This window comes from Sus scrofa, chromosome 12 (genome assembly GCF_054392235.1).
Source record: "Sus scrofa isolate SSC_HxYL_T2T_F1_AM1 chromosome 12, Sscrofa_HxYL_maternal_Yorkshire_Landrace_v2.0, whole genome shotgun sequence".
Lineage (NCBI taxonomy): Eukaryota > Metazoa > Chordata > Mammalia > Artiodactyla > Suidae > Sus > Sus scrofa.
In genome coordinates this window covers 3,302,241-3,324,869 of record NC_139394.1, presented here as the reverse complement: position 1 = coordinate 3,324,869, position 22,629 = coordinate 3,302,241, and the positions used below count along the sequence as shown (strand labels likewise).

Sequence of the window (22,629 nt, the reverse complement as noted above, 5' to 3'; positions counted from 1 at the left end):
TTGGGGATCCAGCGTTGCCATGAGCTGCGGTGTAGGTCACAGATATGGCTTGGATCCCCTGTTGCCATGCCTGTGGCTGTGGTGTAGGCTGGCAGCTCCAGCTCCGATACCCCCCCAGCCTGGGAACTTGCATCTGCTGTGGGTGCGGCCCTAAAAAAAAGGAAGGAAAGAAAAGAAGAGGGAAGTGGCACAGATAAAGCTGGTTTGCAGCACATCTCCCAGACTTTAGGTTTGGGTGGTGAATTTGTTCGCTGTATTGTCTACAAACCATATCCTAAAAAAAGCCACTAACGGACCCATGATGGCTGCGTGTCATGACCAAAGAGGGTAGACTCCACTCAGTGCAGCTGAGGTCCTTGGAGGGAGGGAGGGAGCCTCTCCTTGAAGTGCTGGTCCAGGCGTCGGCTGACATCCGGCTGAAGCCTGCCTACCACCCATCTTTGTACATAAAGTCTTGCTGGAACTCGGTCGGTCGCATCCAGGCGTGACGTGCTGTCCGCGGCTGCTCTCCAGCTCCCGTGTGGCCGGAAAAGCCTGACGTGTTTACTGCAGCTCTTTGCAGAAACGACTGGTCCCCCCATCCCAATCCTTAAGTGTACAACTGCCAGATAAAAACCCACCCAGTCCAGAGTCTCCCCAGCTGCAGGGCGTGCTGGGTCCTAAGTAAAGCCGAAGGGTTAGGAGGCCACCCAGACCCCACATCCCCACCCCCAGCCCCAGAAGGAACCCTGTCTGCAGGGCTGGGTCCCCAGAACCACTTCCCCTTTCTTCTCTTCCCTCTTCTTGCTCCCACCCCCTCCCTCCCCCGCCCCCTCCCTCCCCGCTTTTTAACGTTAAAGTTACAAGAATGTCACTAAGGGATAGCCTATTAAATGATGTTGCTTTGAAAGACTGGGAGATTTTTCCCTCAACCTCGCCATTTAATGTCTCAGCCGGTGGCTCAGCAACAAATGATGTATCTTTTGAAATCGTGCCTGTCTGACCCTGGATACCCCTAAAAGTCCAGGGCTTACTTGGCTGAAACATCTGAAGGACTTACATGCACCTGGAGTTTCCATCTAGGCCTGTGGCACACGAACGCCGCCTCAGCTCCAGGACGCACCTCTGCGCGACCCTGGCCAGGCCCTGTCCCGGGCCCCACACGGGTTCCTGTTTTCCTGCTGAGGTGCCTCCCTGGACGGGACTGAGTTTTAAAAGCAAGATTGGGAAAAGGTACAATTCCTGCAAAGGGACTCCCTCCAAAGGACAGGATGACGCCTGGTGGACCTTTTAAAGAGGCCACTGGTTTCTGAGCAGACGACGCCAATTCAACCACACAGATTTGGGTATCAGTTCCGGCAGAACACCCAGGCATCAGTGATGTATTTACCACAGGCAGGACTCTCGCTTTTAACACAGTCCCTGGAACGCTTGCAAGCGTTTCCTGGCTTCTTCAAGAAATTGCTTGTGCAACTTGTTTTGCTCTAGAATTTGCTGTTGAAGGTCACGGATCACCTGACTGTGGCTGTCACCATCGACGATGCTGGCCGAGGGAGAAACGGGGCTGCAGTCATAGTCTCCTTCTGTCTCCCCGTCCGCAGGGGAGTCAGGCTTCAGGTGAACCAGACGAGCTGGTCTCTGCTCTGTCTCGTCTTCCAGCTCTGTCTGGAGGTCGGCGGCCCCCAAGCTTGGCTTGGGGTGTTGGATTTGCTCGAGCCAGTCCAGCTGCTCTGGTCTTCTCTGCCCCGTCTGCATCTCCTGCCCCTGCCTCGATGCCATCGAGCTCACTCTGCCTGCCTGTTCTTGCGGCTGAGGCTGCAGGGGGCCCTGTGCCAGCACGTCTGGTCTCGGGGGCGCCTGTCCAGATTCCGGGCTGCAGGAGAGCAGGGTCTTCTCGCCGGTACACGTGCCTGCCCCGGGAGACCAGAGTCTCCTCTCATTCTTCATCAGGCCCTTGGCCATCCTGTGGTACTCCTGGCTCTCCAGCTTGCTTAGTAACTTCTCCAGGCTGGTTCTGGATGGCAACAGGTGGGCGTCCAGCGCCACTGGACTCGTGGGTTCCCCGGCAGGCACCACGTCTGTCTGGGCATCTCTTGCGTCCTTCTCTCTCTGGCTCTCCCTTCTTGGTGTCTGCATCTCCAAGAAGCCCTGCTCTTCACTGGGGCTCCGGTTCGTCCCAGGCTTGGGGTCCAGGTGCAAGTTCAGGTGTCTTTTCAGCTTCCTGTTTGTATTAAACAACGCTTCGAAGGCAAACTCCAGCTCTCTCTGCCACCTGCTCTTGTCACTGAGCTTCCCGGGCGGCGAGGCCCCCCTTCTGGGGTTGGCGCCAACTGGCCACAGCTGTTCCTGGTCGTCAGCTTTGCCCTTGGGACTCTGATCCAGACCGTTGTGCTTCGGGCCTTGAACTAGACAAGCCGCCTTCCCCGGCTGCCTCCTGCCCCCCTGGGCTGCCTCCTTCTCCCTCTCCTCCAGGCGTCTGATCTCCCCCATGTCCGTCCGCCTGCTCAGCCCAGGGTCCGGGGGGCGGCGGCCCCCTCCGGTCTTCACGGAAAGCACTCGTTTTCCTTTATTTCTCTCTGGGGGGCTTGGGGGAGGAGGAATTGGGCCCGCAGGCCTGGAGGCTCCCTCCCACTCCTGGTCCCCTGCTCTCCTCCGGGACGTGGCGCACCAAGGCTGCCGAGGCGCCAGCCCTTTCCTGGGACCCTTCTCTTGCTGCACGGCTGCTCTGTGCTTCCTCCTGGCCCTGGGCGGCCTGGCTGCCCTGTGCGGGGCCGAGCCCTCCGAGTCAGGGGCACGGTCCTCGGCCCATCCGCCCCCGAGCCCCGACAGACAGGCTACGCACAGCCTCTCCAGGCCTCGGCCTCGCTGGTCTGGGGCCTCCCGCCACCCTGCCTTCAACTCCTCGGCCAAGCGCCACAGCAGCTGGCTCTGCGGCTGCTCGAGGTCCTGTCCTCTCTGCAGCGGCTGATCTTCCTCTCGGGCCTGCAGCAATTTCTGCTTCTGCCTCAAAAGCAGGGCTTCGTTGTCAGGACCGGGGCTCCGCGGAGCAGCGCTCTCCGCGTTCCTCTTCATGTTGGGGGCCTTTGCAGACACTGGTTTTGGGGGGAAGGTGGTGGGAGCCACGAGTGGACTTCAAGGACACTGGGGGCCGGGGAGCCACGGCTCTTCCACGTCAAGCCCCCCAGGCAGGAAGATGCAGGCGCTGCCGGGAGCGTCCGGAGGAGCGCGAGCCCTGGAGACAAGGCACAGGGTGCTAAGCGCCGGACGGGCGCCAAGACTCGTCCTTCTGGACCACTCTCCTGGTGCCCACCCCAGACGCCTGTCCCCAGGCTCCCAATTTCTGCCTCACTCTCTTCAACAACACCCGAGGGGCAGCTGTTCCCCATAGGGTGTGGTTTTGCCGCCCCGAGGGCCATGTGGCCACGTCTGGGGACATTTTGGTTGTCACAACTGGAGAGAGGGGTGCTTCAGGCTTCTGGCGGGTGGGGGCCCGGAGGCTGCAAGACATCATGCAACACAGAGGACGGGCCCAAACGCCAACAGTGCTGAGGAAGTTAAGATCCCACCGCAGGAGACAAGCGAGGGTTCAGGTGCAGGGCTGCAAACGCCTGGCCCTTGGAGGGAGCTACTGACAAACAAGAGAAGGAGGGGAGGAGGAGGAGGAGGGACCTGCTGGGAAAGGGGGTGGGTGCACGTGTATGTGTGTGCACATCCTGTGTGTATGCATGTGTGTGCTCGTATGGGTGTCTGGGAGGAGGCGTGTGTGGGTGAGCGTGCTGACCTGCACGTTTGTACTAGGATCCAATGCGAACCAGAGAGGGGGGTGTGCTGGTGGTATTTCTTTTCTCGTGGCTCTCTGGCATTAGGCAGGCACGTGTGCTCCCCTGGGCCTTCCAAAAGGAGGTGCATTTACACCAAAAGAGTGTTAAGTCGGTTGACTGCAGCTGGTGTTAAAAATGGCCTGATTTGCGGGCTAAGGAGCTGGGTCCTGGAGTTCCCGTCGTGGCGCAGTGGCTAACGAATCCGACCAGGAACCATGAGGTTGCAGGTTTGATCCCTGGCCTCGCTCAGTGGGTTAAGGATCCAGCGTTGTCGTGAGCTGTGGTGTAGGTTGCAGACGCAGCTCGGATCCTGTGTTGCTGTGGCTGTGGTGTAAGCCGACAGCTGTAGCTCTGATTAGACCCCTAGCCTGGGAACCTCCATATGCTGCGGGTGTGGCCCAAGAAATGGAAAAAAGACCAAAAAAAAAAAAAAAGGAGCTGGGTCCTGGGCTCCGCAGGGGAGCCCATCAACTGTGTGGGCACTCTTTCCCTTCTTTCATTTTAGAACATGCAGAGCCAGGCCAAGCGATTTTAGCCCAAAGTAATGGCAATCGCCAGGACACCACTGCACCAACGGAACGGCTGATGTGAACAGCACAGGCTCCCCCTTTTGCACATCTTTCCATAGGAACCCCTGAAGTAAGGAGCTGTTAGCACCTCTGGTTCACAGGTGGGGAAACCGAGGCAGGGAGCCATTAAGAAACTTGACCCAGGCAGTTCCCGTTATGGCTCAGTGGTAACGAACCTGACCAGTGACCATAAGGACGGGGGTTTGATCCCTGGCCTCATTCAGTGGGTTAAGGATCCAGCGTTGCCGTGAGCTGTGGCGTAGGTCACAGATGCGGCTCCGATCCCACGTTGTTGTGACTGGGGTGCAGGCCGGTAGCTACAGCTCTGATTTGACCCCTAGCACCTGGGAACTTCCATATGCTGTGGGAGCAGCCCTAAAACGACAAAAAAAAAAAAAAGGAAAGGAAAAGAAACTTGACCCAGATCACACAGCTGGCACGGGGCAGCTGGGAGACAGCGTGTCTTTGATCAGCATCCGTTGGTCACACGGCTGCTGCTTCTGATATACGTGATCAGGCAGCTATGCATGTGGAAGTGGTTCATACCATATTCCACCAATCTGCCAACCACCGCGATGAGCAAGAAGAAAGAGAAGCTTGGGTCATTAACACAAGGGTTGAGATTTCCAACAAAAAGCGCCACAGCAATTCAATAGGGAAAAGAATAGTTTTTTGTTTGATCTCAACAAGTGTTCCTGGGGCAGACGGCTAGCCACATGCGGAAAAGACGCATTTAGACCCTTACCTCACCCCACGCACCCTGTCCAAAATTAACTCAATGTGGATCCTAGGCCTTAACGTAAGGTTTAAAACCACAGATGCTTAGAAAGAAACAGACGTGTGTCTTCATGACGTTGGCTTAACAAAGGTTCCTTAGCTGCAACACCAACAAGCACAAGCCATCCAAGCACGTGATACGTTTGGAGGCGTCCATATTAAAAACCTTTGCTTTTCAAAGACATCATTAATAAGTGAAAACACAAGACACGGACTGCGAGGAAACATCTGCAAATCACACGAGCAACAAAAGACTGGAACCAGTTTGCATAAACAGCTCTAGTGACTCCGGGAGAAGGTAGCAATCCAATTTAAACACGGGCCAAAGACGGGACACCCGCGTCACCAAATAAGATTTATGTATGGCTAATAAGGTCCATTCAACATCAGCAGTCATTAGGGAAATGCAAAATGCGAAGTGACAACGCGCTACCACTTCACACCCAGTGAGACGGCTGCCATGAAAAAGCCAGGCAGTGACAGGCGGTGGCGAGGATGTAGGGACCCTGGCACCCTCACACGGACACACGTGGTGCCGCCATTCTGGAAGACAGTTTGGCAGTTTTATAAAAAGGTCAAAAACGTAGATTTACCGCGTGACCCGGTTGGGGGTACCCTCCCAGGTGTGCACCCGAGAGAAGTGAAAACACGTCCCACAACAAGAAAGAGAAGCACAGCGACCGAATAACCATCCCAGCTGCCTGGGAGGGGCTGCCTTTGAATCTGGGTGCCAGATGCCAGACACCGAGCTTTTCCCACGCCTGGGAAGGGCCACAGGGGTGTCCAAACAGGTGGGGAGGGAAGGAGCTGTGACTGCCCCGGTCTGTGTTGTAAGACAGCTGGAGAGAATGGGGAAGACCGCCTGGAGATCTGGCGCTACCCCGGAAGGTGAGCGGAAGCTGGAGCCCCGCCCACTGCGAGGCTCCGCCCACTCGGCCCCTCGGCCACACCCAGAGCCAGGCCCGCTGCCCAGTTGGTTCTCCTGGAGACACACAAATGGATGGAAACAGTATCTGGGGATCGAGCCCGGGAATTAGTCAGCTCCTCAGTGCAGGAACTGAGAACCCTGTACCAACCGGCAGATGCACCCTCATCCTCCGCCCGCGCCCCCAGCTCCCCCACATCCTCACCCCAAGCCCTTCCCCACTCCTGGACTGGACCAGCGTGTCCTGGGCATCCGAGTTCTCCCTCGTGTCTCCTGATCCCGCTGCCCCAGGGCGGGAGGGGCTGGCCTGTGCTGCCCCAATGCCCGTCCTTACAGAAGCCCAGTCAGAGGGAAGGACACTGGGTCCATTCTCCTCTCTCACCCTTGGCACCCGCGGTGCACAGAGCCAGCCCTGCGCGGTCACCTGGGCAGTGGCTCAGACAACCTTTCAGCAGAGACAGACCCCTCCCAGGCCACCGGGGAGGGACGCTCCTCATGGGCAGCGGGAAGGACCACAGCTCCGCTGCCTTCTGACTCCCCCAAAGGAGACGCCAGGGCACCCCATGCCCGCTGATGAGGAGGCAGGGCAACCTCATCAGCATGGGGGCTGTGCAGCACCCAAACCAGGAGCTCTGATGCCAGGCGGGCTGGGATCCAGTCAAAAGGTCTCATGTGAACCTCCTGACCAGGCTTCCTGTCACCCACCTAATTCCACCCCACCCCACCCTTCTCTCTCCAAAGGCCCAGAGTCAGAGCCCCAGGGGGTTGGGAGACACGGTTCAGCACGTTTTCCTTGAAATCTTGAAAAACAGATATAAAAGGGCTCCCAATTAGCTGGCGTGGCCAGAGAGAACATTTCCACACAATTTAAGCTTGCTCTTTCATCTGTTAACATTTCTCTTTCTTCTGAGAGTACATAACACAGGTATAGTTTGACCATTTTATGAGAATTCCGGATAGTCTTCAGGACTATAATAGAGAGAGAGTCTCCAGGGCTTTTAGATATAAAGGACTTCACCACGCACGCGCACACACACACACACACACGACGCTCTTGAGAACCTCCTCTAGCTCCCAGAAAGGCCAGTGAACGTCTGAGCGCGCACACACACACACACACACACACACACACACACACACACCCACTCTTGAGAACCTCCTCTAGCTCCCAGAAAGGCCAGTGAATGTCTGAGCGCACGCGCGCGCACGCACACACACACACACACACACACACACGATGCTCTTGAGAACCTCCTCTAGCTCCCAGAAAGGCCAGTGAACGTCTGAGCGCGCACACACACACACACACACACACACACACCCACTCTTGAGAACCTCCTCTAGCTCCCAGAAAGGCCAGTGAATGTCTGAGCGCACGCGCGCGCACGCACACACACACACACACACACGATGCTCTTGAGAACCTCCTCTAGCTCCCAGAAAGGCCAGTGAACGTCTGAGCATCACAGAGACGCAGACACAGTCAGTCCTGCTCATGAGGAGCGGACCGTCGGATGTGCGTCCACCTAACGGTAGACGTACGACGTGTGCTCATCCAGCGATGTCTCATTAAGATGAAGCCATGGGGGGCAAAGCTCCAAAACCCAAACCGAAGTACTGAAATGCTTAAAGAATTCACCTGGGGAGTTCCCGTCGTGGCGCAGTGGAAACGAATCCAACTAGGAACCATGAGGTTGCAGGTTCGATCCCTGGCCTCGCTCCGTGGGTTAAGGATCCGGCGATGCCGTGAGCTGTGGTGTAGCTCGGATCCCGCATGGCTGTGGCTCTGGTGTAGGCTGGCAGCAACAGCTCCAATTAGACCCCTAGCCTGGGAACCTCCATGTGCCACGGGTGCAGCCCTAGAAAAGACCAAAAAAAAAATAAAAAAATAAAAGAATTCACCTGCTAAGAAATCAGGGGAAAATCTGAGAAAGGGGGCGGTGTGTCTCCCCAGATGGGCTCAGAAAGGAGACAGTGGGTAAGGACAGGAAGAAGGGCTGTAGCCTTGGTTCAGGAGGAGAATGAAAAACAGGGAAAAAAGTCCTAAGGAACCAAGAGTGTCTGGAGGGAGGTTTGCTCTGGTGGTTCAGGGCACGGACTAACTGTGGGACCCGGGGCAAGTTTCTGACTCTGGGTGCCTCGGCATGCTCACCTGTAAGATAGCTGGGGATCATGACAGCGGCACCTGTCCATGTAAAGACTAACACGCATCACCATTAGAAACATGCTTGGGGGGCTGTGCGGGGAGAGGGCAGGCGATACTCACCGTGTGTGTCTCCAGATGCCTGGACTAGACCACTGAGAACGCATTACAGGGAGTCAGCAAGTGGCCGCGTGGAAAGAAGCACTTTTTTACAGGGTTGTCTTGAAATCATTGAGCTGACTTGGTAGGTAGTGAGACACCCATCACTGGAGGCATCCAAGACCAGCCCGGATAAAACGAACATGAGGAATATTTTAAACTCCATTTCTCTGAACCGTAGCCTCTAAAAACACACTTGTGACACCCAGCAACTTGCCCAGAAGCTCCAGTTTTGCTTACTTCTGGCTCTCCCTCGGCTAAGTTCCAGAATGTCAGTTCTTAAGGCCGGCTGGGTGTTAGACCAGCTCTATCACAATCACCTAGCAGGTGGGCGGCTGAGCTAGACTGAGTCCTGGCCAGGTGCCACTCTAGGCTTTTCCACCCGAAAACTGGGGTGGTGTTTGTGACTCTGTAGGTTTAACCGTCTCCCTGAGGCCCAGGGCAGTTCTAGAAGGATGAGACGGCCCGGCAGCCAGCCTCCGGGAGAACAAGCCCAGGTTGCATCTCCGCTGCTTCCCCGACCAGCTTCACAAAGACAGCGGGAGGAAGAGACTCTTCTAAACTTACGGGCGACACCAGGCCGGCCCGGGGGCTGCTTACGGCCAATGCCACCGCGCCTTGGTCTCTCCCAACGATAGCAGTCGCTTTCCCCCAACTTTACGATGGCAGATGCCCGCCTAGGTCAGGGGTCCCCGAGGCCAAGAACGGTTCTTGCGGTACCCGGACCTCCCCACCCCCACTTCCCCAAACTACCACCTTCTCCCCCACCCCCGTCCCAGCAGCTTCCATGCCCATCCCCCCAGATCAGACTGCAGGCGCGAGAACTTCCAAATCAGCCTTTGGGACTGGGGCCTAGGCTCCCTCCCTGGCCCACTTCCCAAGGCCCCCTTAGGGGCCTCACCAAGCAGTGGGGCACAGAAAGATCTCCAGTCCCACACTGGGTAAGAGGAATCTGCGTGGGGTCTCTGGGGCCACTGACCACAAAGCTGGCTGGAATTGCAGCTCCCACCTCTGCCAGCAGCCCAGCCCCAGCTCCCACTGGTGAACTCTGGCAGCCGCTGTCACGGGAACGACAGAGCTGTTGTGCTGTGACATCAGAGCAGGGGTGAAGTCAGGGACAGTGACCAGCCAGAGGGTGAGCACCTGTCAGGACACCGCTCACAAAGATTTGGCCCGGACAGCAGAGGGACGGCCAGCTTGGGGGCAGGGAACATGGTTGACAAAAACTACAGCTTGGGGATCCTGTGACGGCATTCCAGAACCTCCCAGCACGGCCACCACTGCCGTCCTCTCCAGGCTGTTTTTGGATTGAAGACATTTTTCGCAAGCCTGGGGTGCCCCGACAGCACCTTGGGGCTCAATCCTAGAACGCAGCTCCCATCCCCCCGATGGACTTGTTCTGCTCAAGGGTCTCTCCCCTCCACGGGTCCCAGCACTGAACCAGGCCCACCCTGCCTTAAAAGTCTGGGCTCGGAGTTCCTGTCGTGGCTCAGTGGTTAAGGAATCCGACTAGGAACCATGAGGTTGCAGGTTCGATCCCTGGCCTTGCTCAGTGGGTTAAGGATCTGGCGTTGCCGTGAGCTGTGGTGTAGGTTGCAGACGCGGCTCGGATCCCGCGTTGCTGTGGCTGTGGTGTAGGCCGGCAGCTGTAGCTCCAATTCGACCGCCAGCCTGGGAACCTCCATATGCCGCGGGTGCGGCCCTAAAAAGACAAAAAGACAAAATAAAATAAAATAAAAGTCTGGGCTCATCTCACTGTTGACCACAATCAGACCCATACTTCAGCACACTCTGACTTTAAAAATGACATGTATCACTCAAGTTCAACACAGAAAAAGTAGAACACACACACTTGCAAAAGAAAGTCTAATTTCCCTCCCGTATCTGAACATTCTACATTTCAGTAACAAATTCTACACCCACTGGAACCACTGGGCATCCAAGGCTGTGATTTCTTTGACCGCCGCCCTGCCGCTGTAGCTAAGTGTTTCTAACATGTCCCCGAGATAAACAAGACGGACGTGGGTACCCTGGTGACAAGATGCCACGTGCCTTCTTCTTTATTTCTTACAGAAAAATCCCTAGATTTAGAGTTTCTTAACAGAAGGTGATTTTTAAAATGCCCTTCTAAAAGCTTCAAAACTGCTCAGGTTAAGACAAAACAAACCTATATTTTTTTTTTTTTTTGGCTGCACCCACAGCATGAAGAAGTTCCTGGGTCAAGGGCTGAACCCGTGCCACTGCGAAGGCCAGAGCCACAGCTGTGACAACACCGGATCCTTAACTTGCCAGGTGCCAGGGAACTCCTTAAACACACCTACCTAGAGTCAGCTCTTCTAAGGACCACACAGAACAGGGCCACAGACAGGCCGAAGCTGTGACGTCCGACCCATTTCTGGAGACGTGAGCCACGATCCGACTCCTGGGACCAGCGCCGGCCCTTGGCGGCAATGACCTAGGGCCGGTTACTGACTGCTCCCCATCCAGAGAGGCAGAGACGCCTGCCTGACCCGCCGCCCACCTCCCAGGAGCAGGAAGAGGTGAAGTCCTTTTGCACTGAAAAGCCCCAGGCAACTGGTGACTCCCTGCCTGGAGCTTTACCCTGCCTTCCAGAACCGGTGGCAGGAAACAAACAGCCCCTCAGACCTATTTTCCAGTTCCCTGTTCTGGAGCCAACGGGACCAAGGGGCCCAGAATGTCACAACTGAGAATCGGGGACCGGGAGTGCACGTCCCATCATGGCCCTGCTCCAAAGCCACCCCGCCCAGGATGCCTGCGTCCTACCTGGGCAGACTGGGCCAGTCCTCCTCCCCCAGGGGCTTCGGACAGTGGAGTTAAATGCTTAAGGGCTGCAGCGAAAAGCCCCGGGAGACAACTCTTAGTGTCCCCAAAGCCGCCCGGCCACAGGGTCAAGAGTCCTTCTGCAAAGGGGACACCCGCAGCCGCGAGACCATGGGCAGCCGGGTTAGGTGACCTTCCTGGCGTCGGAGCCTGGTGGTGAGGCGAGTCTGCCGTGTCCCAGGGTCACTGCGTGTGTGCCAACACTCCCAACACGCAGCCCCAGAGGCTCCTTCCTGCACGTCGCCACGGCTCACGCGCTCCTGGCATCCTTCCCGCCCCTGTCCTCGCTCTCCACTCCTTCCCATGCCAGGGGACCCAGGCGAGGACACAGTGGCCTAGGGAGGGTCCACCCGCTCAGCACAGTGACTTCTCCACTCCCTGGAGTGACCAGGGGCGGGGCCCGGAGGAGGGGAGCAGCCGGTTGGAGCAGTTTCTGTTCAGCGCCAGGAGCCCTGAGCACAGAGACATGTGGGCTGCACCGAAACCCCTGCGCACGCCCTCGACTCCTGATCTGGGCCAAAGGCGGGGGGCCGCACGAGAGAGCGGGGCCACAGAGGGAAGCCAGGCCAAGTTCCACCCGCTGCAGGAGGAGCACGGAAAACAGAGGCGCCCGGGAAGGTCAGGGGAGGTTTATGTCCCGGTTGCACATGCGTGACTTTCTTCTCTGGGGACAGAGGCCACAAAATGTCACAGAAGCATCACACAGGGTCTCAGAACTCCAGATGGGGTGGGCGAGGCTGGCCTCCACGGGGTCCTTCCCTTGCCTTTGCAGACCTGACTCATTCACCAGAAACTCACTCAGATCTGCTCTGGCACAGCCCAAGAAGAGCAATCCTTTTTTTTTTCTTTGTTGTTGTTTTTTTAGGGCCACACCCACGGTGTATGGAGGTTCCTAGGCTAGAGGTGGGGACTGCAGCTGCCAGCCTACACCACAGCCACAGCCACGCAGGATACGAGCAGCACCTGCAACCTACACCACAGCTCACAGCAATGCCAGATCCTTAACTCATCAAGCGAGGCCAGAGATCAAACCTGTGTCCTCATGGATACTGGTCAGGTTCCTTACCGCTGAGCCACAATGGGAGCTCTAATCCTGCTTTTACAGAAGAAGCAGCCGAGACTGCCAGCGGTACCGTCAGGACTCAGAACCAGCTCGAGCTGTGTCCAAAGCCTGGGCTTTTTCTCCCGATACTTTCCAATTTTTCCTTTTTCCTCTAAGGTGCTGGTCCATGTCCTCATTTTGTCCTTGTTAGGAGTCAGCTGCTGAAGAGCCTTCTAGGCAGAGCCTCCAACCATCCTCGGGGGGCCCTGGCAGAGCCTGGGGCAGAGCCTGGGGGCAGAGCTGTGGACGAAGACGCCTGACCCTATGGGGCCTCCCAGAAAAACTATCCAAGACCTCGGGAGCACAGATCAGAAAGGGCCGAGTGAGGTCCCAGGGACTCTGTTCCCAGGGACTCCTCACCCCGAACATTCCACAACCGAAGGCCAGGTCGTGGCCTTGAAGCCCATCTCTCCCTCTTTTAGGGAACTCTGCCTACAGGTTCCAGATTCGCCACATCTCTGGGGTCAGTTTGGAGAAGGACACCCTGCGAGCATCACTTCTTCTGGAAAGCAGGGAGCAGGCCACCAGGTGAGAGGTGAGCCAGCCCCAGGACACCCAGGCCCCGGGTGGGGAAGTTTCCATCAAGAGCCAGATGGTAACAAACAAGACTCTGTTGCCACCACCAAGGAATCTGCCTCGTAGCTCAAAAGCAGCTGCAGACTTTGTATTGCCACCGGGTGTGGCCACATCCCAGGAAAACAGGTGATGGGAGCTGAGGGGGGGGTGCTAAGCCCTGAAAGGCCGGCAGAGTCTTAGGAGACGGACTGCATCACAGCCCTCCTACTGCAGGGCCCAGCCTTGCTGCTGCAGCACCAGGCAGAAACGCAGCAGCCACGTCTCCTCCAGGGAACGCCAGGCGACCCCAGCGCAGGGGTCTGAGGGCTGCTGCAAAATCAGATGGTAGGGCGGCTGCACAGCTCTGCGGCTGCGCTCAAAACCACCCAACGGCACACTTCGAGTGGGTGAAGAGGAGGTGAAAAACATTGTGAACAGAGCTGATAAAGAGCATAAGAAAAATGATCAGTCTTCAAGGAGCAATAAACCCTTCCCTCATCTGCCTCTCGGAGGAACAAAGCAGCAGCCTGGGACGTGGTCCCACCGTCCAGGCTCAGGCCTCTCACCCTCGCCCCTGCGGCCTCCTCCCCGCCCCTCCCATCCTGAAGGAACCCCCACCTGCCCCCCACTGCCTTTTAACTTTCATTACACAATGAATACAGGCTCATCACAGAAAATTTACAAAATGCACGTAAACAAAAAGGAAAATCACCCTGGGTCTCACCCACTGCCTAGAGTTCTGAGAGACATCTTTCCAGACTTCTCCCTACATGTGCGTGCGTATGCACAATTAAAAAAACAAGACAGAGGTACATACAGAAGCAGTAAAACCGCATAAAGAAAAGCCAGGGAATTTTCACCATAAAAGCCAGGACAGTGGTTCCCCTAAGGAAAAGGAGGGAACTGGGGCCGGAGGGGTTCACAGAGGTTCGGAGGTTTGGGGGGTGGCACTGACTTGTTTCTCAATCTGGGTCTTTGCTGGATGACTTTTGTTACAATGTACAGTTACCTATTCTGCATTTAAAACATTACATTGGATAGTGTTTAAAATGTGAAAGCCTACAGACTATCGCTAGGCTTTTAAATTTAATGCACTCTGAACATTTTTCTAGGTCATAAACACGAATCTATAATACTGTTTAATAAAATGACTGCTTCCTATTCTGCTGTCAGGATAGAGCTGAATTTACGTAGCTCATCTCCAACTGCTGGGCAAGCCTCGGGACCAAGCAGCTCTCAGGGGTCCTTCCTTTCGCTCCTTTCAAGCCAACGCGAGTCTTGGTTGCTGTGTTCAGCCTCCTCTCTGGGTCAGATCTCTTGTTTTAAAACCCTGTCTCCTCACGTGGCTATTTGCGGGTCACGTGACCCCGAGCAAGCTACTTCATCAGCCTGTGCCTCAGTCTGCTCATCTGTAACATGGGGATAATTGTGAATTACATTCATTCCAGGAGTGTGTGCAATTCGGTAGCAAGCGCTGAGCACCTGATCATGACTGCTGCTGTGACTGTCATTTGTCACGGTCACTTTCCCTTCCCTGAACCATCACCGTGTCCCTTCTAGCTCTCTGGCCACCCTCCTGGAGGCACCAGAAGCCAACTGTGCGTCTCCGAGCTCCCGGACCTGTGTGAAAACCACGGCCAGCCCTCAGGGTTGGGAGGGTTACACGTCCAGCAGGGCGTCCAGCACAGAAAAGCTAACGTCCGGCCCCAGCCCCGAGCGGGCCCTGCCCCGGGCATTCTCCCTCCACCCTTTCCTGTGATTCTTGCCCACGACCGAGGTACAGAATCTCTGGTCTCCTCTTTGGAGATGGAGAAACGGAGGCAGGGGGCACCTGCCCAAGGTCTCGCCCCTGGACTGAGCCACGGGGCTGCAGAGTGGCCACCCCAACCACGCTGCTCTGAACCCAAGGGCCCCCCCGACACCAGACCCTGCCCTCAGTCCACCCAGTCCCCAGGGTCTCCGAATCCCAGCAGAACGCCGCAGGGCACGCAAGCCCGCTGACCACCAGACCTTGCTAGGGGATGCCTGTCCCCTGGCACTGGGCTCCCACCCCCCATCCTGTCACCCTCCCACCTGCCTCCTGAGCCCTCCCCCCATGCAGGTGCCCGCTCCCCTCCCCTGGAGGTCAATGGCCCTCACACCGCCTTCCTGCCTGCAGCTTCTTCCTTCCTTCCCCTGCCCCCGACCCCGCCGTGTCTAACAGCTCTCAGGGGACAGCAAAGACCTCGGGGTTCCCACCACTGGACCCCGGCTCGGCTGCGGCACCCAGGCACGAGGCTGCCTGCACCTTGGTTCCGAAGCCCCCTCCCACCACATCTCCCAGACTCCTCTCCAGGCCATGATGTGTCCTCGAGGGGCAGTGACTGACCTTGCAGGGGACACACGCCCCTTTGAGAAGCTGGTGGAAGCCGCGGCCTCTGTCCACAGAAAAACAGACGTATACACACGCGTGTCACTCTCTCTCTCTCTCACACACACAGCTTTCCTTCCAGTCTCAGGACTCAAGCGCCTCCCCCCCCCCGCCCCCCGCCGCCAGCCCATCTCCGGACACAGCTTCACACACCCAGGCTGGGACACACCAGGCCGGGACCCTTCTTTATTGAGATTACACCTCAACTTGATTTTTACAGCAAACACCCGCCCAGGCCACCTGGCTGTATCTCTGAAGCTTAACCCAGGACACTAACTGTCACAGCTGACCCAGGGAGCGGCTCAGTTCTTTCGGCTGCAACGTGGGACTCCCCTGGGTCTCTGTCACTTTCCCCTTGGGGTGCACATCCAGGCGGCAACAGAGGCACCAAGGGCTCAGGACTCCAGTTTGCCTGGGGCCTCAGGGGTCCCGGCTCTGCTCTGAGGTACCAGCGCCCCGTCCGCCCCCCAACCCAGCCCGGAAGTCCTCCTCCCAGCCCCTCCCCCGGTTGCCTGTCCTCCCAACATCCTGGGGCATCTCACCCCCCACTCCCCACCCGAGTCCCCGTGGTCCTCACGGGCTCCGGACCCCAAAGCAACGGCACAGAAGCCTGGCCAGGCGCTCTCAGAGTCTGTTGGTTTCAAACCACGCACAAGCGCAGCTGTCAATCGCACCGCATGGGAGGTTTCTACAATGTTCTCTCCTCCCACCAAACCGCACATTGTGGCGGGCGGCGGAATCACCTGGAGAGTCGGAGAAACACCAGTGCCCACGGCCCGGGCCCCGAAGGTCCAGCACGGACGCCACCGGGGCGAGGCCGGCTGTCACCCACGGGCGCGCAGCCTCCTCGCCTCCCCTCAGGCCCTCCCGCCCCGAGCCTGCTCTGTACCCAGAGCCCGCTGGCCTTTCCCAGGCAGCCCGTCCACCTGCCTGAGCACCGACGGTCGCCACCAGGAAACGGCACACTTAACGCTGCCGGGATGCGCGCTCCCCCGGCTCCGTCCTCTGATGTAGGGGTTCTTGGTGCCCCCAACCCTGCTTTCCCACGGCTGCCTCTCCCGTCCCAGAAAGACCATCCTAACCACAAGGCCCCTGCCCTTCACCCCCCACCTGTGTGTGTGCACTGCAGGGTGGAGGGCTGTCCGGGGCAGGCCCCGAGTCCCCGAGTCCCAGCCAGGGGAGAGGCGTCGGTGGCACTTGCACCCCGCCCCCAGACTCTGCCTTCTCTCTTTTTTTTTTTTTTTTTGTCTTTTTGCCATTTCTTGGGCCACTCCCACGGCATATGAGGTTCCCAGGCTAGGGGTCTAATCGGAGCTGTAGTCACCGGCCTACGCCAGAGCCACAGCAATGCAGGATCTGAGCCACGTCTGCGACCTACACCACAGCTGACGGCAACGCTGGATCCTTAACCCACTGAGCAAGGGCAGGGATCGAACCCACCACCTCATGTTTCCTAGTCGGATTCGTTAACCACTGCGCCACGACGGGAACTCCTGCCTTCTCTTAATCTCCTTCCGCGTTTCTCCCCTGTCCCGCTGTTTCTTCCCATCCTCCAGGCTTCCAGAGTCCTCTAGGCACATCTCCTAGCCATTCTGGAACCCAAAGGGCTCTGCTGCTCCCACGGCCCCCTGGGCCCTGGATCAGTGGCTCTGCATCAGGATAAGGGGGCTGTGTGCCCCTCCATAAGCCTGGGGGTCGTCTATACCCGCACCAGTGGGAGGCACCTGACAACCAAGCTGAGATGGCGAAGGAGAGGCAGGACCCAGGCCCATCCGCGCCTCAAGGACCAGCGGCCAGCACTCCAGACTCCAGAGCACTGAGCGGGTCTCGGGGCAGGCTGGTGCTGTGTCCTCACATCCCAGAGCGGGAGGAACCCGGGGCGTTGGGAGAGCGCCCTCCAGCCACGTGCCCGGCCCGCAGCGCAGCCCCCAAGCCCTGGCACATCTTCTGGTGTCCCTCGCCAGGTTGTCGTCACTGCCCTGGAGAACACGGCCTTCTGGGGACACTGCCCAAAACCAAGCCCAGGAACTCGAGTGCCCCCGCCCCAGCCCCCTCCCCATCCTCCCATCGGAACCTAGAATCTCTCCTCAGATGCACAAGGCATTTCACCTGGGGCTCAGTTACTTTGCGAATGAGCTGCCCGAAGCCCTCGGACTCCGACTTACTTTAGACCTCGCTCTGGCCGCTGGCCGTGTGGGCGTCTGCGGCCCACCCTCAGCCACCGTCTTAAACCCGCTTCCACACCGCCTGGCACCAGTGTCTACGGTGCTCACCCCCACCCCCGGCGCAGGGACGACGCTTGCTGCTCCCTTCCGTGCCCTGGGGCGCAGCCGGCCACTCCACAGCTATGGGTTGAAACGCAGGCGAGTCTGATGTGAAAATCGGGATGAACCCAACACAGACGGATTATGCGAGAGGGTTACATTAGCACACTCCTCTGCAAAAGGAGTCGCCAACAGTGTCTTTCACGGGGCCTCACGCAGCTACAGGAAGCTCCTCTGCCCGCCTGTCCCAGCAGGTGTCTGGTGAGGGCGCTGCCATTTCTGAGCGCTCGGCTCGATATTCTCCCCAGAGGCCACTCTCTGGCCCCCATCACAGGGTGCCCAAGGCCAGCCCGTCTGCCCTGGCAACCACGTGGCCTGGGCTGCGGTCCCTGCTCCACTGGGTGCTAGAGACTCTCGGAGGGTCTGCGGAAGCAGCGTCTGGAGACGGGAGCGTCCTGAGCAAGGCGCTCTTGGGAGACGGCGGCTCTGAGCCCCGCCACCCAGGCCGGAGGGGAGACGCCAGAGACCGGCCCAAGCAGCCCAGGTCTGCCGAGGGGCTCAGCTGGCTGAGGACCTCCAGGCTCTGCCCCAGAGCTGGTTTCCAGCCAGATGACTGGAGCTGCGAGGCCAGCAGGAGATAAGAAGGGCTCCCTTAGGTGAGAGGGAAGCCGGCCAGCAGCACATCGAGCAGGGCTCTGAACTGAAATGCTTCCCGCCTGGCCTCGCTTTCCTGGAAAGGACAAGGAGCCTTCCAGGAGGAGCCCCGCTCCCCTCCTCCCCCCTTCACCCTAAACCTCACAACCTAATCTTAAACTCTTTTTGCCAACCAGGGTTCCACTCCCACAGGCTGCGAGAGCTAAGGAGATGCCTCCCAGAAACCCTCACACAGGCAGACAGAAATATGACTGTTTCCTAGGCCGACTGCCTCCTGCAGACACCAAGCCATTTAACAAGCCCGCATCCAGCCAACAATGAAAGGAGCCAGCACACTGCAGAAGGCCAGTCTTCAAGGACCCCAACGTGCAACAGGCCATTGCCTTTCCCAGACTCCTGGGCCACTGCCTCGATGGCACAGTCACCTGGAGGGCTTTAAAATTACAAAAGCCAAGATCTGAACCAGACCTTCGGTATCTGCAAAGAGATCCAGACCCCAGGCAACGCCGCTCTCGGCCGGAGCGGGAATCATCACCGAGCCTGCAGCACCTAAAGGAGAAGCAGGCATGGAAAGGCCACTGCTTTTTCTGCAGGGCTTGCTCCACGGCCATCCGGGGCCCACACCCTGGGAGGTCTCAGCAGCATATCCGGGGTGGAACGAGCACAGAAGGGCTGCGTGTGGAACGAGCCTGGGCAGCATCCCCCTCAACTTCACGTCCACCCAGAACCTGGGGATGTGGCCTTATTTGGAAGTAGGGGATTGCAGATGTGAACAAGACGAGGTCACAGGGGACTAGGGCAGGCCCAGAATCCAATGACTGGTACAAGAGGAGAAGACACGGGCAGGCAGAGAAGAGGGCCACGAGGGAATGGAGCAGCGACTGGAGCGACGTGTCCATAAGCCAAGGGACACCAAGGGTGGCCCGGAGCCACCAGGAGAGAGACTGGGAACAGACCCCCTCAGAGCCTCCAAAGGGACGTCCCCTGCCAGCACCTTCACCTTGGCCCTTAGGCCCTGCAGACTGAGAGAGAATCAGTGCCTATGGTCTAGGGCTCCCGGTCTGCCGTCACTTGTTGCAGCAGCCACAGGAATCTCATGTACTGGGCTCTGCAGCACGAGTCTGGCCTCGGCTGGCCTGGCTGGACCGCTGGGCTGGGCTGGGGTTAAAAGTGTGGGCTCGGCTATGATTTTGCTGCAAATGATTTGGACACAAATGTCAGGAGGTGCAGGTGGAAGAGAGGGTGACGCGCCAAGCAAGAAGGAGCCTGCAGACTCACGGAGTCTCCTGGACCCTGACCTTTGCTGCCCTTGATCCAAACCCAAAGCAGAAACCTTGGCTGATGCTGGACAAGGATGGGAGCGGCTGGCTGGACACTGTCTCCGCGCAGCTGAGGGGTGTGAGGTGGTCCCCAGGCCCAGCCCCTTCCCTCTTGGCCCCCTCGACCCCAGTGTCTTCCGAGCCATGGGTTCCCTCGGGGCCTGGGCCTGATTCTGCCCCGACCGCAGCCTCTCTCTCAGCGAGGGGCCTGCCCAGGCCTGGACCCCCAGGCGACATGACATCCCACGGGAGGGCCAGTCCCGGCCCCCCCACTGGGAGGAGCCTCTCCTCCTCCTGCAAATCTTCTCCAAACTGGAGGACAGACTCGACTTGCCCCAATTCGAGTTCTGCGGAAGGCAAGCACACACCTCGCCCCACGCGCAGGTGGCCTGAGCTACGTGTTGTGCCTGAAGACCTCCCAAGCCAGGCGGTGGTGGCAGTTCCAGGGGCCAACTGGGGTGTGGCCAGGAGCCGGGGAGGAGGCAGGGGAGTGTGGGGAGATCAGAGGGGCATGGCTGACAGGAGGAGAAACCCACAGACCCTGGCTTTGAGTCGGCCCACGTGAGTGTGGCCCAGCCTCACCACACCTGGCCTGGCAACAAGATGCTCTGCTGGCTGACACTTAGAAGCTGAAAAAAACCTGTTGGAAGCAGCCGCAGAGGCCCACCTGCTGTGCATCTGTCCTTCTGGTTAAAGGCAGCGTGCCTCGGGAAAAACCGCCTGACCATCACCAGGGCACAGGGGGCCTGCGAGCACCAGAGCTGGCTGGGAACCGCTGGGGCCCAGGTGGTTCCTCCCGTTTTTGCTGCATTCTCCCTGCTTCTGTCTCCTGCCCCTCTGGGGATCAACAAATAACCAAGCTCTCCTTCCCTGGAGAGCTCCCATCTCTGGGGGGGCAAGGGGCCCTGAGGGGAACAGATACTTGCTGGGGCCTCTAAGCAGCCATACAGCCCTATCTCAGCCTCCAGTCACCAGAGCCCCCAATTTGTGTGAATGTCCTGAAAAAGCAGTCACCACTCAAGGACGCTCCTGCCTGTCCCTGGATGCAGGGTATGGAGCAAGGAGCCCGCCCTGGAGCTCTGCCCATCTTTCTCCCTACCCCTCGGAGGCCAGGGGAGCCTGCCCAGGAGAGGGAAGCTTCCGTCCTGGCCAGCCTGATCTGACCAGCCCCAAATGGGGCTGGTGGGAGAGGCCCCGCTGGTGCAGCCCTTCCCCACCCAGCTCCAAGCCCAGAGGAGCCCAACTCCCATTTCATTTCACCTGTGAAAGTTTCCTCCCGGGGTCCCCAGTCCTCCCACCCCCACGCCGTGTCCCCCACTCTCCCCACCCCCGCGCTGGCATCCCAGGGCCCTCCGCCTGCCAAAACCCGATCCGTTCCCTGGCTCCCTTTTCTGGGGCTGGAGCTGCAGCGGAATTTCGGTGGAATTTTGAGGTTGAGAAGCATCTCGGCAGAGAGGAAAAGAAAGGGAGAGAAGGAAGGGGGAAAAGAAAGTACGATTTTGGCGTCAACTTGCAGGATTCTAGAAGGCACCGAGGCCCAGGAGGCGGGCGCTGGGTCCCTCTGCAAGATGCGGCCGGGCGGGCGGGGCGCCGGCGAAACCTCGGGGGTCCCGCGCGGCCCGCGGGGGCGGTGGGCACCGGGCCGGGGCGGGGTCGCGGTCCTTACCTACGTCTGCATTGCAAAACGCCTGTTGCGGGTGCACGGGGGAGCAGCTGCAGGCGTCGGCCGGGCGGAGCAGTGTCCCCAGCAGCAGCAGGAGGCCGAGCGCGAGCCGCAGGCTGCGGGCCGCGGCGCCCATGGCGGGCGGGGGGCGGGGGGCGCGGGCTCGGGCTCGCCGCCGCCGCCTGGGCTCGGGGAGCTCCCCTCTCGCCGGCCGGGGCCGCGCGGGTCTCGGCGGCGCTCCGCGGGCGCGCCCTCCGCTCTGGCCCGCACTTGCCGCACAAACTTTCTCGGCTCTTGGTCGCGGGCGCGGCGAGGGGCGCGGGGTGCGGCCCGCGGCGCGGAGGAGAGAGCGGGCGGGGGGCGGCGGGCGGCGGGCGGCGGGCGAACGAGCAGGCGGGCGCGCCGCGGCCTGGGTCCCGGCGGCTCCACTGCCTTCTACGAATGTGTGCGCCGCGGGCGCGGACCGAGCCGGCCTTTTATTGCGATACTTAGCTCCTTGGCTCCGCCCCCCGGTGGCGGGCGGCCAATGACGGCCCCGGGAGCTCCCCTCCCCGCGCGCCTCCCGCGCCTCCCGGCCCTCCCCCAAGCCCGGCTTTTGTTGTTCCCAGCCCGGCCCGGCCCCCGGCCCGCCGCTGCGCACCTGGCTTCCCCCCGCCCGGGACCGCACCCTGCAGGCTCCCGAATCGCCAGGGGTTGGGGGAGGGGGTGCTGCGGCGCGGACAGCGCCCCACACAGCCTGACTCAGCACCTGGGACTCGCAGCCCACCCCTCCAGGGCATCAGGCGGCACACCCACCAGCCCTTCCCCTCCAGCTGGGCACAGGAGGTGTACACTGCCTGATTCCCTTCCACCCCGGGGGGCGCTGAGATTCTAGCCAGAGACTGAAAGAGAAAAAGGATGTGCGCTTTGGAACAGGGGTCGTTCTCGGCCGCCCCTCGCCCTGCCCCCGCCCCCTGCTCCCTGTGGCTGGGTGGCCTGAAACTTACCAAGGACTCCTTTTCAAATGGAGGCCTTAGAATTTTAAGTGCGCTTAGCCAGCGGAGTTAGAGGGAGAGGCAGAGTGGTTACCAGGAGCAAACCAGGGTTTTGTTTGTTTGTTTGTTTGTTTGTTTAGGGCCGCACCCGAGGCACGGGGAAGTTCCCAGGCTAGGGGTCAAATTAGAGCTACAGCTGCCAGTCTACACCACAGCCACAGCCACACAGGGGATCTGAGTAGGGTCTGCCACATACACCACAACGCAAGGCTGGATCCTTAACCCACTGAACAGGGCCAGGGACCAAACCGGCGTCGTCATGGCTGCTACTCGGGTTTGTTACCGCTGAGCCACAAAGGGAACTCCAAAACGGGATTCATAAACTGGCCATATTTTTAACCAGCCAGCAAGGGGGGTGGTTGGGCCCAGAAGCCCAGGAGCCTGAAGGACTGGATGAAGGCATTTTCTGGGCCC

General features: G+C 59.1%; 2 protein-coding genes across 3 annotated transcripts in view; both read right to left on the bottom strand.

The window, feature by feature from the left end:
- The window catches only part of TIMP2 (TIMP metallopeptidase inhibitor 2), a 46,169-nt gene extending 24,838 nt beyond the window's left edge, over nucleotides 1-21,331 (bottom strand). The window contains 1 exon segment of one of the 2 annotated variants that reach the window (NM_001145985.1): nucleotides 21,185-21,331. In NM_001145985.1, coding sequence (NP_001139457.1) covers nucleotides 21,185-21,317 — 133 coding nt within the window. In that variant the 5' untranslated portion in view covers nucleotides 21,318-21,331. 2 annotated transcript variants of the gene reach the window in all.
- Nucleotides 1,321-3,051, bottom strand: CEP295NL (CEP295 N-terminal like). The gene has a single exon (XM_021066520.2). The coding sequence runs from the start codon at nucleotides 3,049-3,051 to the stop codon at nucleotides 1,390-1,392; it is 1,662 nt and encodes a 553-aa protein (XP_020922179.2). The 3' UTR covers nucleotides 1,321-1,389.
- Nucleotides 21,332-22,629: the final 1,298 nt, after the last annotated feature.